Source organism: Macrobrachium nipponense, chromosome 9 (genome assembly GCF_015104395.2).
Source record: "Macrobrachium nipponense isolate FS-2020 chromosome 9, ASM1510439v2, whole genome shotgun sequence".
Taxonomy (NCBI): domain Eukaryota; kingdom Metazoa; phylum Arthropoda; class Malacostraca; order Decapoda; family Palaemonidae; genus Macrobrachium; species Macrobrachium nipponense.
The window spans coordinates 110,024,881-110,044,047 of NC_061110.1; the positions used below are offsets into that span (position 1 = coordinate 110,024,881).

The 19,167-nt window shown below is 32.8% G+C and overlaps 1 protein-coding gene across 1 annotated transcript; it reads right to left on the reverse strand.

The window, feature by feature from the left end:
• Nucleotides 1-14,118: 14,118 nt before the first annotated feature.
• LOC135218232 (SCAN domain-containing protein 3-like) lies at nt 14,119-15,163 on the reverse strand. The gene is made up of 2 exons (XM_064254386.1): nt 14,947-15,163; nt 14,119-14,771 (listed from the first exon to the last, which is right to left on the reverse strand). The coding sequence occupies exons 1-2, from the start codon at nt 15,161-15,163 to the stop codon at nt 14,119-14,121; spliced, it is 870 nt and encodes a 289-aa protein (XP_064110456.1).
• Between the last annotated feature and the right edge of the window lie 4,004 nt (nt 15,164-19,167).

Here is a 19,167-nt window from a genome sequence, read left to right on the forward strand (position 1 = left end):
TATATATATATATATATATATATATATATATATATATATATATATATATATATATATATATATATATATATATATTTGTACGTATATGCATTTTTAATAAAACCTCTTTTATATTTTGTGGAAGTCGTTTCAACGTTAACTACATTGTTTTCGCTAAAACAAATTAATTATGATAAACAAAATTAACACTACTCTTGGAATAATGGAAAGATTTCAATATATTTTATTAGTTTCATTACATATCTCTGCCAATATTGAAACGTGTAATCAGGGCAATATTATGTGCATGTTTGTGTGTGTGAATGTATTATTTTTAGCACACACAAATAAGATTTCATAAAGCAATTTTTGATCACTTTTTTAAGAGGGACTTAACCGTGCGTTTAAATGTCATTTATTGTAAGTTAAAAAAATAAAATAAATAGCTTCGTTGTCAGTACATGCTAGATTTGTAACTCTTTATTTTCCGAAATAGTTATAGAAAATGGGTTTTTAGCACCCATTTTCTATAACCATTATAGAAACTAATGTGCAGTCAATCAACCTCTGTCAGCGCAAGTAAAAGCATGAAAGAAGGACTGAAAATAATTTGCTGTCTATAGTAGTGAAAAAAAAATGGAAAAACTTATAAAATATAAAATAAGAGAGTATAACATTCGCACATACCCCTCAAAAATAATATTGAACGATCTCCTATAGATTTCAGATGTCAATATTCAGAGGACATTTTCTTAGTATCAGGGACAATATCACTCTCGTAAATAATATCATCAAATATCTTATCATGCGTAAAACGTATAGTGTATCAAATCTGACAAATGGTTACATGCAAATGAATTCTTCCCAAAGTGCAGGGAAACATGCAAGGAATAAATTGCACTTTAGAGACTTTAGATTCCGAGGAGGGATTTCACCATAAATCAACCCTTACCCTAACCATGGTATATCATTAATCATAAAAGGCAAAAATAATCACAAGAAAAGCCTGTAACCAAACCTGACTACAAAAAAAGGTTTCAAAATTGATTATACAGACAACTTATGAAATGTTTATAACAGATAGTTTGTACTGTTAACAAAGGAAACATGAAACAACTCAAGGAATAAATTAATTGCCTCCCTTCTTGTAATCATTTAACTTGAAACTATTAATATCATAAGAAAAATGACAAGAACTTCACTGTTAGCGATAGGAAATGTGAGCAGACAGAAAAGATGTGGAGCGCCAATAAGAGATGTACTAATCGGTGAAAAATCTTTTTTGAAAGTTCTGAAAACAGTCCATGGATATAATAAAAACATGGAAAATACTGTCTGCTAACCTGGTAGACAATATTTATCAGTTTTAAACAAAGTCGCGTTTGATAAATTTAGAAGTTAACAGACTTCCCGTCCTAAATTACCCTAAATCCTAAAACTTAATATAAAAAAAGTAATTGAAATTAGTAAAAGATAGCCAAAACATTCAACAACAAGAGAGAGAGAGAGAGAGAGAGAGAGAGAAAGAGAGAGAGAGAGAGAGAGAGAGAGAGAGACATTCATACAAGAATGAAATCAATTCATACTCAAGTTCATGTGAAGTCGAGAGTTTCCCATTAATAAGAAAACAATTCATCTTCCTTGTTATCATCGCTCGTTAAAAAGGAAAACAAATTGTCTAGTGTGTTGCAAATTCATTTATATTACTTCTGAACTTGAGTCACTTTTTTTTATATATTATTACCATCATTTTCAAAGGGCAAATCATAGCCTTCAAGATTTAGATTTATTTAAAGTATTTCTGTAGCCTTTACACTTTCTTTCATCAGTTTTTTCTTTCTAATTTTAGTGTATGTAACTAAACCTTTCGAGACAAATTTAGTGTCTAAATACGCTCTTCATCACTGGACTTGACAAAATCGCACAAACAGAAAAAGCCAAGGAAAGTGTAATGATAGTTATTTGTTATTTGGTAACACGTTCATGATTCCAAAAGGAGATTTCAAGCGAGATCATACACTATATATGTAGGAAATAGATAGCAAGCTAGATGATACTCGTATTTAGGAAATTTGCAAGGATATTAAATGTGCGAGTTCATATTTGCGTAAATCTATATTAGCACTTGAAGAGTAAATGTACATATATTCAGTTTTTATATTTATATATTTCCCTTGTTTGGACACACTGGACTCTATGAAACATTGGAAGTGTCCAAGTAAGAAGAAGTAGTACTATGAGTTGGGTTAACTTTAAGCTATCGTCGTGTCCGTGAGCTTGAATCCCATTACTCGAAGGTAGTGTTTCATATTTAGATATAAGGCTAATAGGGTATGAGCATATCATATATATATATATATATATAATATATAATATATATATATATATATATATATATATATATATGTGTGTGTGTGGGTGTGTGTTGTGTGTGTGTTGTGTGTGTTTGTAAAATACATAAATTCACTTGAAAAGTAGAAAATCATAAAATGAAACGGCCTTACAAATCCATATAATTAGGTACCACAAACAAGTCATTCAAGTGAATCAGCTAATATAGCGATGACATTACAACAATTGGTTTAACGTTTAACAGTTCATAAATCAGACAGTTTAAAAATCACCTTTTAATTATTTCTTGCTCTCAGTAATGATGCAATTGTAAAGCTCTACCTTTAGTTACCAGAAGATTTATAAAAATCATACTCATTGCTTTTTGAACAAGATAAGAAAAAAAAAATGTAATCTGTCGGTAACAAGATTATTTCCTAACGTCGAGTTGTCATATGTTTTTTTTACATCAGTATATGGATTGTCTTGATGCGTAAAAAGATTTTCCTTGTAACATTAACAGTTTTCCTCCATAAGATGATAAATAAATTTCATAATACAGTAATTATTAACAAATTTTGCTTTCAAAGTCTTCTATTTTGATACTTTTTTTTTGGCGTTTGACACAGTGAAAATATGACTGAATTACCTGAAAAAGTCCCAGGAATAACGAAAACATATAAAAACATAAAAAGAATTCAAAAGCAACAAAAATGAGCGAACAGATTTAAACAAAGAGAAATCTTTTTCAGCCAGTTTAAAAAAAACACAATGTAGATACGACTATGTAAAAATTCATGCAAAAAAAAGTAAAAAAAAAAAATTCACAGCACAAAAGCCAACAGGCCTAAGAATGCTAAGAAATAATAATAATAATAATAAAAGATAGAATTTCCTCTGTCTGGTTGAACCCAGAAAATAATTATGAGGTGCAGGGGAAACGACCAAATATTATTAAATTCATAGCTTTTCACTGAAAAAGAACAAACGGTAAAACATATTCAAGAAATAACATAAGTGGTGATAACGATAAGAATTTGTCTTTTTCTTAAGGTATGAAAAAGAAGGAGATAAGACTTCCTGGTTAATTACTCAATCTGAGAAAGGAGCAGTGGTCCGGAAACTGAAATAAAAGCTCAAAAAGAAAAACTTATACGTTCTTTGGAACTGCAAAAGTCATGCTGACAAGGAAAGCAGGTTTTGCGAACTATATTTCCACTGGAATGAAATATGTGATGAAGATGTCAGTTTAGAAGATATTGCTGGAGCACATTTTAATGGCTCTCTCTTATATTTTTTCATTGGATCTATAACGAATTGCTTCAGACAGCAATCCATAAGTTCAAAAAGTTGCTATCGTCTTGGTTATTTGTCCGATGATTCATAATAAAACAAGAAAAATATTGCAAAGTTAAAAGCTGAAGAATTGGTACAGAGAGGAGCAAAAAAAAAAAAAAAATACATATGACACGAGTGAATTGTTTTCAAAAACGCTAGAGAAATTCCTAAAAGTGTATAAAGGTTCAAAATAATCTGAGAAGAAAGAAAAGACAACCAACGAGGTAGAGAGATGAGAATCAGGTGTTGTCGGAATCAAGAAAGCTCCGGGGAACAAAAAGATACATAAGTTATTAGGATCCAGGTGACAGGAGAATGTTAGGAAATTGCCCCTAAAGACAAGCTGCAGGAAGCCAGGGAATCAGATAACGTTCTCGAAGACGCTTCCAGAGTGAAAAGAATTAGAAAAAAAGGGGGGAAAATACGATTTTATACTTACGTTAAAAACAAAAATGGAAAGAAAAACAAAATCAGCAAATACACACTGTAATTGGGCTGATCTGTAGATGCTAATAAGTATTTCATTAAAATCTTATATGTTATCATGTCTTTCCTTTGCTTAGAAACTGTTTACTGTGAAAAAAAACTTATTGAAATACCATCCCGGAGTTCCGAGCGCATGCCCAGTGGTAACCTTAGGTAACTTAACAATCGTGGGTAAAGTGGCTTTTTAATTTATATGCCAGTGACAGCTTATCCGATAGAGTATTTATATTGCTTAAGGAGCAACACCTGAAATATTTATTCTGTATTTCAGCCTGCCTTTCGAATCGCCAAAGACCACCACTCTTATTTATCATGATGGACAAGTTACCCTTGTTATCAGTATGCCAAACTAGCCAACTTGATCATTATGTCTGCTGTTGGTTTTAAAGATAATAGAGGAAAATCATTTGATATTTTCATATACGGAAATAGTATTGGATAGCTGGTATTTTTTCAATATAAAGTTAATACAAATTTATTTGATAAATATTCATTATTCATTCCGTTTCTTATACAGAGTGACATACTTGAGATGACAAGCCACCGCCTAGAACATCACCGCTGAGGCACAGTCGGGCAAGGTTAAGTTACTGAAAATAAGGCACAGTCGGGCAAGGTTAAGTTACTGAAAATAAGGCACAGTCGGGCAAGGTTAAGTTACTGAAAATAAGGCACAGTCGGGCAAGGTTAAGTTACCGAAAATAAGGCACAGTCGGGCAAGGTTAAGTTACTGAAAATAAGGCACAGTCGGGCAAGGTTAAGTTACTGAAAATAAGGCACAGTCGGGCAAGGTTAAGTTACTGAAAATAAGGCACAGTCGGGCAAGGTTAAGTTACCGAAAATAAGGCACAGTCGGGCAAGGTTAAGTTACTGAAAATAAGGCACAGTCGGGCAAGGTTAAGTTACTGAAAATAAGGCACAGTCAGTCGCAAGGTTAAGTTACTGAAAATAAGGCACAGTCGGGCAAGGTTAAGTTACCGAAAATAAGCACAGTCGGGCAAGGTTAAGTTACTGAAAATAAGGCACAGTCGGGGTGCCAAGGTTAAGTTACTGAAAATAAGGCACAGTCGGGCAAGGTTAAGTTACCGAAAATAAGGCACAGTCGGGCAAGGTTAAGTTACCGAAAATAAGGCACAGTCGGGCAAGGTTAAGTTACCGAAAATAAGGCACAGTCGGGCAAGGTTAAGTTATCGAAAATAAGGCACAGTCGGGCAAGGTTAAGTTACCGAAAATAAGGCACAGTCGGGCAAGATTAAGTTACCGAAAATAAGGCACAGTCGGGCAAGGTTAAGTTACTGAAAATAAGGAACAGTCGAGCAAGGTTAAGTTACTGAAAATAAGTCACAGTCGGGAAAGGTTAAGTCACCAAAAATAAGGCACAGTCGGGCAAGGTTAAGTTACCGAATATAAGGCACAGTCGGGAAAGGTAAAGTTAGCGAAAATATTTTATCTAAATCTGTAAAAACTATAATTGATATACGTTGCAATAATAATAATTTAACTGATATATACATGTTGAATCTGCTTTGCAGTAAGAATAGGCAGTTTTTTTTTTTTTCTTTTGTGTTAGACTCGGAGATAAGTTTTCACCGATATCTCCCATTAAATATTCTTTCCGTTTCTTATTGAGGGATCTCGTGATTTATTCTAAGAGCGAGTATGTTTTGACACTCGTCACGAGCTTATAATGACGTAAGCCTCCCAGCTTAAATTGAGCGACCTTTAAAAACTTAGGGATAACACTAAAGTTTATAAAAATAAATAAAAGAAAAAAGAATCCGAAGTTACTTCAGCGTAATCGAGTTTTCTGTACAGCGTGTAATGCAGTATAATCCGCGGCTCGTGAAACTGTCAGCCACGGACTGTGGTGGCATGTTCTATAGCGTTGCCATATGCACGATCATGGCTAAACCTTAAGTAAAATAAAAACTACTGAGGCGAGGCTAGAGGACTGCAATTCGGTATGTTTGGTAATTGGAGGGTAGATGATCAACATACCAATTTGCAGCCCTCTAGCCTCAGTAGTTTTTTACGGTTTGAGTCCGGACAGAAAAAGTGTGGACGGACAGAGAATTGGCCTTCTCAGTAGTTATATGTTACAGAAAACTAAAATAAATAAGTAGATAAATAGATAGATAAAGACAAAGGAAATACGCAGTAAGTGAAAACAGACTAAGAATTCTTCGTCTTGTCTTTTAGTTTTAACAGAACTTAACCGAATAATTGGGAAAAAAATTCCTCTGAACTAATGTACGCTCGTTTTAGACATAATCTAATTTAATTGTCAATGTTAATGATTTCAGAGAAATAAATACTTGCTATAAAAAGCCGAAAAAAATGAAATTATGAAATTATTCAACAAACAGGTAAAAAATATCTATTTTAGTTATAAATTTAGCTTAGCTTATCGTTATCTGCTCTGACAAGTAGATATGCTTCCCCGCCCCCCAAAAAAATATTAATTCCAACGTAGACGAATACATTTTGGGGGATATTTTCTGTTGTTCTATTATCAGTTTTTCATTATATAGTTTCCCTACCCCAGCTGCTGTTGCTGAAATTTTATCACTATGTAATGCTTATTTTATGGGTTTTCCATTAAGCTTATGGTTTCATTTGATTAAAAGTAAAGAACTCTTAAATAATTTAACAAAAATTACGCAAGTTCATATATATATAATATATATATATATATATATATATAGTATATATATATATATATATATAGTGTGTGTGTGTGTGTGTATATATATATATATATATATATATATCTATATATATATATATCTATATATATATATATCATATATGTATATAAATATATACTAGTATCTAATATATATATATATCATACTATTATATATATATATATACATATATACTTTATGCTACTATCTATATATATATCGATATCTATATCTATATCTATATATATCCTATATATATATACTATATAGATATATGAACTTGTGTAATTTTTGTAAATTATTTTAAGAGTTCTTTACTTTTAATCACATGAAACCATAAGCTTAATGGAAAACCCATAAAGAAAATAACGCATTACATAGTGATAAAATTTCATCAACAGCAGCTGGGGTAGGGAAACTATATAATGAAAAACTGATAATAGAACAACAGAAAATATCCCCAAAAATGTATTCGCCTACGTTGGAATTAATATTTTTTTGGGGGGCGGGGAAGCATATCTACTTGTCAGAGCAGATAAACGATAAGCTGAGCTAAATTTATAACTAAAAGAATAGATATTTTTTACTTGTTTGTTGAATAATTTCATAATTTCATTTTTTGTTTTTCGGCTTTTTTATAGACAAGTATTTATTTCTCTGAAATCATTAACATTGACAATGAAAATTAGATTACGTCTAAAACGAGCGTACATTAGTTCAGAGGAATTTTTTCCATTTTTTTCATTATTCGGTTAAGTTCTGTTAAAACTAAAAAGACAAGACGAAGAATTCTTAGTCTGGATGGAGATATCTATATATCTATATATATATATATATATATATATATATGGATATATATATATATATAATATATTATATATGTGATGTATATACATATATATATTATATATCTATATATATATATATATATCATATATATATTATATATATATATATATATATAGATATTCTCATCCAGATCAAGGGTAGTAATTCAGTAGCAGAAGGCACAGTATCCATTTATTCCAAGCTTTCATGATTCATAATCACATCAGGGATATCTACAACAATAAAATACAATATATCAATGTAAAATTAAAAGAGCTATATACAAGACTTTAATTTAAAAAGCGGACGAAGGAAACTGATAAAAATGAAATAAAAAATAAAAGTGTTAAGAGCAGAAAAACACACGTGAACAAAGACGCACTTGGAAACAAAATAGTAAAATTCAGAACACATACTTAAATACAGACATACTTGAAAAAAATTACTAATAATAAATGAATAAAACACTGAAGGTTAACCTACCATTACAGAGGATAAAGACGCACTAAGAACAAAACATACAACATTTTTTTTGAGAGAGGCAAAGAGTTAAGAAAGATACAAAGGAACAGCGGTTGTTTGGCAGTTCAGAGAAGGAACTCGTTGTTTAATATTCAATGTTTCAAGGATAAGAAGTTCTTGTGGGTTGTTTGTATAACCAATGATCTTAAAATCTCCATAGATGATTTCGGTTTTGCATTTCATTTGTATGGCTACGTATATTAGGAGGATTCAGGATTAGTCAATCGACATCGGTTCTATAACTTATCCCTCTATGGGAATCGGCCCTCACCCTGAGAAGCCGCCTGGTGGATCCAATATATTTTTCCAAATTACATTTAGGACAATTGTACTCGTAGAAAACACAAGACGACATCAAAGGCGGTAGCCGATCCTTGTATCTGAAAAGAGAGCCAATACTTTTAGGGTTCTTGGGTATTAATTTTAGATCGATAGCCCCAATGTATCTTTGTTCACGTGTGTTTCTGCTGTTAACAATTTATTTATTTTTCGTTTTTATCAGTTTCCTTCGTCCGCTTTTTGTTAAATTAAAGTCTTGTATATAGCTCTTTTAATGTTATATTGATATATTGTATTTTATTGTTGTAGATATCCCTGATGATGTGAATATAAATCACGAAAGCTTGGAATAAATGGATACTGTGTCTTCTGCTTCTGAATTCCTGCCCTTGATCTGGATGAGAATGTGATGTGCTCTAAGTTCGCCCTTACTCACTTGATTATATATATAAATATCATATAATATATATCTTATATATATATATTATATTATAGAATATATATAAAGGGTATAAAGAGCCACTAGGGAAAGTGAAACACTGGAGTAGCTTATACTTTTATTTATGCCTTTATCACGTTCCAAACTTCGTGATTCAGTCATACAAACACACACACACATACACAATATACACACACACACACCACACACACACACACACATATATATATATATATATATATATATATATATATATATATATATATGTATATATATATATATAATATATATATATATATATATATATATATATATATATTATATATACACACAAATATATAGCGTGTGTTTGTGTGTTCTGTCCGAACGCTGCACGCATCTTTGTACTATAAAGTCCAAAATATGCATTTGGGTATTATTTCATCTTCATCACAAATCGCCTTATCAAAATGTCTTAAAAAGTGGTACTTCCGTGTGATTTCATAAATCTTTGTATATCTTAAGTTTTATAGTATTCAAAAATGGTTTAGTTTTTGCCACACGAATCTCCACAAAATTCCTGAGAGTTAAGAGATAAATAAAAAAATTACAGTTTGCGGATATTGCTAATGAACTGTTAAAACTACGTCACAGATAACGTTAAAATAAAATTCAGCATTGATATGGGATTTTCAGTTGCATTTGGGGTATGTGTGAATATTTTCATTCTATTTTTACAAATTAAAAAATAAGTCTCAGTGGAAACATAGTAGCAAGAATTTCATGATACAAGTTTAAATAAAAGAACAATTCCCAAATAAATGTAATACCTAGTTAAATGTTATGTGCTTGAAAAACCCGAAATTACTGTATTTTTGGAAGCTGCCTTTATCCTCATGCATAAAGCACTTTCATGAATGTATGTACTGGAGTGGGAAAAATATTTTTATTTTCCATTTATCACAAAACAGAAAATTACAGTTGCCTTGTTAAACTTTTTCCATTTTTCTCTTTTGTTTTCCATTTTTCTCTTTTGTTTGGAAACAACCGGAAGCTTTTACTATTCAGAAATAAGGTACGCGAAATGCTATTCACACTGACGCTCGCGTGAGCACACAGACACAGACAAACACGCACACATATCCATACTTACATACATATAGAAATGTATGTGTATATACGCACACACACACACCCACACACACACACACACACACACACACATATATATATATATATGAATATATATATATAATATATTATATATTATATATATATATATATACATTTAAAAACTTATCTAGGGAAAATAGTTTGGAAATGAATCATACACCATAAAAGACCAGTGCCTTTTTACCAAAGCATTTTCTTCAGAGCTCGAGGGAACAAAAGAAAGATTAATAGGAGGAAGGAGACTTGGGTTTTCTGAGGGAGGAGTATTTGCCATAAATCAGGCTTTCCTTAAATGCTCTTACCATTAATCATAGAGGAAATAAAAAGGAAAAATGCATGTAACCACATAGAGTCGTTACTCGCTCATCGCTGTCAGCAGGAAAAAAAAAAAAAAAAAAAAAAATATATATATATATATATATATATATATATATATATATATATATATATATATATATATATATATGCCTGTGTGTGTGTTTAATTAGAGTAATGGTTATGATAGCTGATATAGTTATGTATGTAACCAGACTAAATATTTAAATATATCAGAAACTTAAAGTAATGTAGCTTGTAACTAAAACTATATTTATAAATGGTAGGAGAGTTTGAATGAAAATTTATATATTTTTCTTACGTAAACATGGCTGAATATCTATTATCAAGTAGTTTAATAATAGAAGGTTGATAATTAATAATATCTTTACCATTTATAAGTATATTTACAAATTTATGAGATTTCGAGCGTAAATCCAGAAGTATATTAAGCGGTAATAGAGTAGAAAATAGGAATCCGTAATATTTCAAAATTAAAATCTCTTTAACCGTAAATTTTAGTCAGGAATTTGTTACTACTAGTTTTAATATCAGTGTATGAGAAGATTCTAATTTCATACGAGATCGTTAAGAAGTGGAATCTTCAAGTTCACTGGGACATACTGAACTGACATCAAATGAGATATCACCATTATTCAGTCATACTACTAGATCATCTATAAACATGAATGTATCTTTATATTTACGTCTGTCTCTAAGGCAGTGGTTCTAACCTCCTTTGCCCCTTGCACCCTTTCACTATATGTCAGAATGTCATTTCCCAACCCCCTTCCCAAAATTGTCTGCCTCAAATGGTGTATTCCAGATAATATTCAACAAAATAGTAACACAAACACACAAGCTAGCTTAGAGAAAGCCCAGCGTGACCTCACAATAGTGCGTTTTGTGTGGTCTTAGAGCCAGTTTAAGCCTGCCAATCTGTGGTCACAATTCCCCCCTTGAAACTGAAATTCCTCCCTAGGGCGGAATTCCCCTCCTGTTTGAGAACCACTGCTCTAAGGATTAGATAAGTATTAAGAGTTTATAGAATGACAGTTCGTCGACTTTGGAGGGCTCATTACAGACACCCACTTCTCTCCTCTGCCCCACCTGGCTGGTGTCATGAGCCCTGAAGTCTGGGTTCATAAATGAACAATAACTTTAAACACAATTGAATTTAAAGTGTAAACAGAATATGAAAACAATCTTTTAACTAAAGCCTGTTGTTCTAAATCTCGAGTGGAAATAGAATCAAGTTCTAGATAATGTTATAGGGAGTTGGAAAAACCTCTCTTTAGGAAGAAAGAATTATACGCCTGTTTGAGAAGAAAGCGTAATATTAAATGAAAGATTTGTATGACATGAGAGAAGGTAATTCTTGGTTATTATAATTAAGGAAAAAATGAGGAGATATATTAAATATCTTGTTGCTGACACTTAGATTCAACTTTCTGTTAAAACTATTCTTTTATTATTATTGTGTTATGTATGAAGTGGTCTGTGCCTTTATTTCAAATTGTTTACTTCACTTTACTTCGATTTTAAACCTGACGCAATACTTCTCACGAAGCATGAAAAGAGTATAAATTATCTAAAATAAATGACGTCAAGTCTACTTTCAAGTCCAGGGATTAAAGATCTACTTCAAACTAACCTCAGAAATAACTAAGAGAGGGAGGGATGGGGACTTTCTTAAGATTACTGCAGAAAGCACCTATGAACAGATAACTTATTGTACATTTTCTTGATCTAGATGGGGGTTTTATTGTAAGGGGATGGGGACTTACCTCAGATCACTTCAGAAAGCACTTTTGAACAGATACCTTATTGCAAATTTTCTAGATCTAGATAGGGGTTTCTTGGAGGGTGGGATGTGGACTTACCTAAGATTACTGCAGAAAACACCTTTGAACAGATACCTTATTGCCAATTTTCTAGATCTAGATAGGGATTTTTTGGAAGGGGATGGGGACTTACCTAAGATTACTGCAGAAAGCACCTTTGAACAGATACCTTGTTGTAAATTTTCTAGATCTAGATGGGAGTTTCTTGAAGCGGGAGGGGCGGATTTGGACGTACCTAAGATTACTGCAGGAAGCACCTTTGAACAGATACCTTATTGTAAATTTTCTAAATCTAGATGGGATTGTTGGAAAACAGTCCTTTAAATGCCTTACAATGAGATATACACTTTTACAGGTGGATCAGAAGACTGCAGGGAAATGGTTCGATTCCCGCTTTATGACATCAGAAACAATTCCTGTATAGAGGGAGTGAATAAAAACGAAAATAAATTAAAAATCATGTAATAAGAGAGCACTTGTATCACATCAGGAAAATGAAAATAATGAATTACTTTTGGGCAATAATTCAAAAGCAATCACCGTTTCAAATGCTGATTCAGCCAAGAATTGTTCAGTGAAAGTCACCTGATATAAATAACAATAAAAGCCAGAATAAAAAAAAAAAAAGAGAAAAAACAGCATTCACTGAAATAGATAGGAAAAAGAGACAGATGCTGCGAAAGGAAACGCTTTATATCAAGTAAGGTCTTATAACAATTGTAGAACTCGATCTACCCAAATTCACACAGCAGGGGAAAAAAATCCTGGTTTTAGTGAAGGCCTCATTTCTCCAGGACATCTTTAGAATGCTCTCCTACCTTCCATTCCTGATTACTGTAATCTTAACTCTTTTCAACGGGTTATATGTTACTTCCGCTGGTATTAAGCGTGATCTCATTCAAGGTTTCTTTACTTTTTTCCATCAACATTTATATATATATATATATATATATATATATATATATATATATATATATATATATATATATATATATATATATATGTATATCCATCAGGCCTCTTCGGGGAACTTTATTGACTAGTCAGTTTTAAAAAAAACATACACAGGACATATGTTTGCAGTTGACTTCAAGACTTACATAAGATATAAACAAGTAAAAATGGCTAACGGTTCTTACAACTGTTACAAATATAGAAAAAATGACCAGTACATAGTTCGTCCAACGGAAAAGGTAACAGTCTATGTAGGTATATCATTTATATATAATATATATACTTATATAAATATATATATGCATAAATATAAATATATATATATATATATATATATATATATATATATATATATATATATACACGTATATCTATATATATATATATATTATTATATATATATATATATATATATATATATATATGTTACGCAAAATGTGTGAATAATTGCCAAATGTGTACATTTTGCGAGAAAGTTGCAAAATGTACACATTTGGAAATTGCGCTTGCCAAATGTAGATAATTATCCACATATGGCAAAATTTTGCCATATTTTATAAAAAACCAACGGCATTTTGCCGATTGTACACAATAGGCAGAATGAACAAGAATCAAAGAGAATTAGTATTTATTGTTCAAAGTAGAATTAGTATTTATTAGTATTTATTGTTCAAACTAAAAGGGAATTGACACTACTTTAACACCTTAAATATTGCTACAAGAACGACCAGGGTGGCAACGAGAGTTACATTTTAACAGCTTATTTGTGCAGGAGCATCTGGAAGTTAAGTTGCAATTGTTTTACAGGCACACTTCACATACCCTTGGCCTCCTGTGTACCTGGTTACAGCGGTTCTCAAAGCCATTTCAACGTCGGGAACCTCATCTGGGGTGAGGAGCTTCTCCTTAACGGGGTCCATGTCAGCTGCCGTGTACCGGGTGGTTATGCGTCCTTCTCTGCAGCCTACCTGGTACAGGTCCTCGTCTCTCTGCAGTACCACAACCAGGAGGTTCCTGCTGTCATCGGCCCACGATCAAACTCGGGTACTTTCAGCGTCGCGTTGTCACCCACTTGTAGGGCACTTAAGAGGGGTTTCGCCCTCCTTGTCATTCTAAGTGCGGTTTTTTCTTGGCCGGCTGCAGCCAGTTGCCGAGCTTCAGCGAATTGCGGCGCCTCTTCTCCATCTCGTTCCTCTTCTCCTTCCTGTTCCTCCTCTCCTTCTTGTTCCTCTTCATCAGCCGCCCCTTCGGCTTCATTTTGGAGGATGGTGTCTAAATATTCTTCAGTTCTTATATTGCCGAGCATATTAGGTGGAATAACAGTGGATGCTAGGCCTACCTTGGGTTCGATCCCGAACATGACTTTAAACGGACTTGTTTTTATGGTTTCATGTTCCGAAATGTTTATTTGCCACTGGACAAAGTGGACCCCAACGCTCCACCTGCTGGACTTGTTTTCGTGCATCCAAATTTTTAATTTGTCTTGAATGACTCCATTCAATCTTTCAACTGCACCTTGGCTTTGTGGGTGGCGCGGCTGACCAGTGACGAGCTTAAGTTCAGGCCAGAGCGTAGACAACTCTGATATAACGGCATTCACAAACTCTCTCCCGTTATCTGGAGTGCAGGATAACGGGAGCGCCAAAGGTCAAAAAATATTGGGGAGAAGCGTTTTAGCAACCTCCTCAGCTCGTTTGATGTAAGGGGCCGCAGCACACAAAAACTTGCTGAAATGGTTGATGAACTTCCTCAAAGCACACTGTAAACTTAAATTCAGTTTCCAATCCTTTACGCTTCCGAATAAGTCGGTCATCGTCACCAACTCTGAGAATTTCGAATCTTTTTATCATATTATAGTCATCGCTGGTTTTAGGCCCTTCCTTTTCAATTTTAAGCAGCTGAGCTATCCACTGTGCACGTTTCTCTTTCCGAGGAATAACCACATTGTCATTCTTAGACTGTAATAAGTTGTCCAACTTCTGCTCAAACTGCTCTTTAAAGTCCGACATGCCACTTGTGAGTTGGTAGGACAGACGGTAGTTGCTACTGAGCTGGTAGATCTGGTTTAACTGCCCTCCTCCTTGCCCAACTGCACGATTTCAGCTAGTAAACAAGAAGTGTTTCATATTAGTCTTAGTCTGAGAATTTCGAGTCTTCTGCTCAAACTGCTCTTTAAAGTCCGACATGCCACTGGAACAAAAAAAAATCTGTTAACATTTGGCAAAATACGGTTGCAAAATCATATTAACATTTGGCAAAATGTCCTTGCAAAAAGTAGAAAAACTGCCAAATGTGTACATTTTGCAATCAATTTTGCCTATTGTGCACAATCGGCACCAAGCGCTGCAAATTGTACAGAATAGGCAAAATTAATTGCAAAATGTACACATTTGGCAATTATCCACATTTTGCGTAACATATATATATAGTGGATTGAAACTATATATATTTCAAGTGCATTTATGCCGGAAAAGTAAATGTCTGGAACCCTTGAATATGACGTTGCCGGTTTTTTTTTTAGTTTTTATTTCATTTGATTATTCCAAATCGCAATGGCTGTAGCTTTGGTAAGGAATTAGCATTTTTATATGAAAATGGAATAACGTCATTTGGATTTTCGTTAATAAAAAAAACTGTTAATAAAAAAGAAGACTGCATGCTCAACGGATTTCAAACTGCACATTAAGAAAAAATAGCACTATGGAAATTACCAATGTAAAGAAAATTATCTCCCAAACATTACTTCCCTGTTATTTCGTTCTTATTAAGACAGCTTTGTTATCATTCTCAACTAAGGTTGCTTTTACCGTTCAATAAATAAATCAGTCATCTCCTTTTTGTAACTAAGAGGTATTGTAGATTCACATCGACCGTGCAGAAAGACGTATCTCTCACGAGAGGTGGAACATACATCCTGGCCCATGTGAACTCTCGAGAGAGACAGAGTTTCCCGCCCTGTGATTGGTTTATCAACAGCCAATCAGGAGCGTCGTAAGGGACTGGTGTAGACATCGGATGCACGGTTGATGTGAATCTACTATTGTAGGCGTTATCCCTCTGTGATGTGTTTTTTCTATTGCGCTTTTCATTTCGCGGCTTTCTTTTATTCCTTGAACTTAGTGATGACCTGGTTTGGCTCTCTCTCTCTCTCTCTCTCTCTCTCTCTCTCTCTCTCTCTCTCAGTATAATTGACAAATGCAGTGCATGCAGATAATTATAAACACAAAGGAAACCATTAACAGGTTTCTTTAAATGCTTATATGTTAAAAATTTCTCTCCAAATGCAGAGATTAATTAAGAGTTCACCATAGTTAAACAGAGAGACCTAATTGTTACATAAATATCTTTGCTAATAGTTTGTTGGAGTATATATATATATATATATATATAGATATATATATATTATATATATATATATATATATATATATGTATGTATAAATATATCTTATATATATATATATATATATATATATATATATATATATATATATATATATATATATGTATGTATATATATATATATAGATATATATATATATATATATATATATATATGTATATAAGTATATATATATATATATATATATATATATATATATATATATATATATATATATATATATATAAACGGTAAGGTATCGCAGTATTTTGGATCTGATACCTTTGTATTTATTCCCATAATACCTAATGATGATGAATAACTGACCCTAAATATAAACTAACTCTAAATATAAAGCACACGTGTACATACAGACACACACACACACACACACGTGTGTGCACGGAGTGAATCCAACTTATCTACAAAAAAATACTTCAAAATATGCTGGTTTTAATTCAGCATATTTTGAACTCGTTTTGAACGTAACCACAGATTATATAAGGAGTAACTATGTAAAAAGAAACGAAGAGAAAATTAAAAAGGGGTAAACTCACTCATTTTTAAAACGAAGAAATATCTACATATAAAAATCGAGAATTGATTAGATATTTTAGTACAACGCCATCAAGAACGTAAAGTTAGTCATCGAAATTCCTTAAGCACTTGGAATCAAGAAGGAATGAAGACCTGGTACTATTACAGGCTAAGGTTTCTGGTACTTCAGGGAGGCTAGGAGAAGCATTCAGTTACAAAGTGACATAAATAAAGAACGGGAAATGCAAGAAGTGTGGAATTTTGTCTCTTTATTTAAAATTAAAGCTTTCTCGTGTTCAGTCTAGCCGCCTCTTCCTATAGTGGTCTTCTAATGCACTTTTATCTTTCCTTTAAAAGCTATTCATTTAAACCCTTCAGTTATAGAGTTCTGTGTACTTCCTCAGGCTATGACTGCCATTTCGAAATCAGTGTTTGAAACACTGACCCATTGTATATTATTTAAATTCGTAAAGTATAAAGATTATTTTTCATATCATAACTCTTCTAACAACTGTGGTTTTAATTCAAATTTTATCAAGTTATTTACTTATGAGAAAAGGAGGCTTGAAGTGATTCAAATATGATTGATCAAGTAACTTCGGCAGGTTTTTTTTTTTTTAGAAATGAAGAATTTTGAAAGATAACCATTGATTAGAGTTCACGCTTTTTATGTATGTTTGTGCGCTGGAGAAAGAGAGACAGACTGACAGACAGACAGATTAAAGATATACTTAAACAGGGTATCCTTAGCTCCGACGAATGAGAGTAGTACTCGACTAGATGAATCTTTGAATGAAGAACATAAAAGATCAAACATCAAGAACGAAAGAGCATGTTAGCTCTTAACTTAAGAGGGTTTTTAATTAATACTGAGACGAGTCTTTGTTGAGGAACAAAAGGAAAGGTCTCCTAGTCAGTAGTGGAAAGAGGGAAATTTTCCAGAACACTTAATCTTCAGTCAGATTTTTTAAAGTTTTCGAAATGAACTGATTCATTTTTTTTTTTTTAGAAATTGTTTCTTAAAGGATAACTGAGCTATAATCGCGTTCTTTTAAGCAACAGGAAACTTTTACATCATTACCAAAGGCAAAGATTAAGAATCTGACATTATGAAGTATCTCTTTTAATCATATGGTTGATGGCATTCTAGGAATTCATTTGGAAATGTAAATATATTTGAAAGGGTCTGTTTTATTAAGCATTTTTTTAACGTCGAAAAACTGCATTCATTTATTTTAAGTCGTTTTCCCCTCAACAAAATAATAAGCATAATGCTCGCCAGAAATAAAAGTAATTAAATATATAGCATTAATGAGAGAGGGACCTTTGTTGAATGACCAAAAGAGAAGGCATTTCTGCTTTTATGAAAGGATATTTTATTCTCCGAAAGACTGACCAATTCCTGAGAAATGAATAAATGTTAATAATAGAATTAGAAAAAGTTACCTCACGACTGACAAAACGTTGGTACTAACTTGGAGTTAGAGCATAAAGCAATCCCCCCACAACCCCCAACCCCTGCCCCCCATTCTTGACATCCGTTGTTAACTGATTCCCTTCCTTTTCGCCAAAAGGGCTTTCTCATTTCAATTTCAGCGCAACTCATATTCAAGGCAGCCTATTCCGGGGAGGCCTGGTGAGACAGAAACATATTTTTTCATTCTCTACTCTTAAGGATTTTCTGTCCTAATCATATCAGCCTTTTAGTAGAAATGTCCCAAACGAACTTTTGAATTTATAAACATTGTAGTTATGGTTGATTAATGTGGATTTTTTTTATAAGGACGTCCTTCGAAATATAATGGGAAAAACACATCGTGAAGCAGATGGTTCGGAAACTCCTGATGGTCAGAACAACTCGGACAAGACATGCTCAGAGTTTCCCTTTGTGGGTCCAGTTTCCATTAGGTCTGGCGGGGGGACTTGTATTAACCTCTCTCTCTCTCTCTCTCTCTCGTCTCTCTCTCTCTCTCAAAATCAAGAGATTATGAAAATTTCTTAAAGACATACCAGTGTATATTCGTAGCCTATTATCATTTAGAGTCCTTAACTGAAATGTTCATTTGTCAGAAAAATGCCAATGTGCATATAGAGG

Bases quoted from the DNA above. Each gene is read 5' to 3' on its own strand.
- LOC135218232 (XM_064254386.1), bottom strand. From the start codon at position 15,163: ATGTCGGACTTTAAAGAGCAGTTTGAGCAGAAGTTGGACAACTTATTA. The intron at 14,772-14,946 runs GTAAAGGATTGG...CCTGCACTCCAG, and splicing joins TGACCGACTTATTCGGAAGC to ATAACGGGAGAGAGTTTGTG.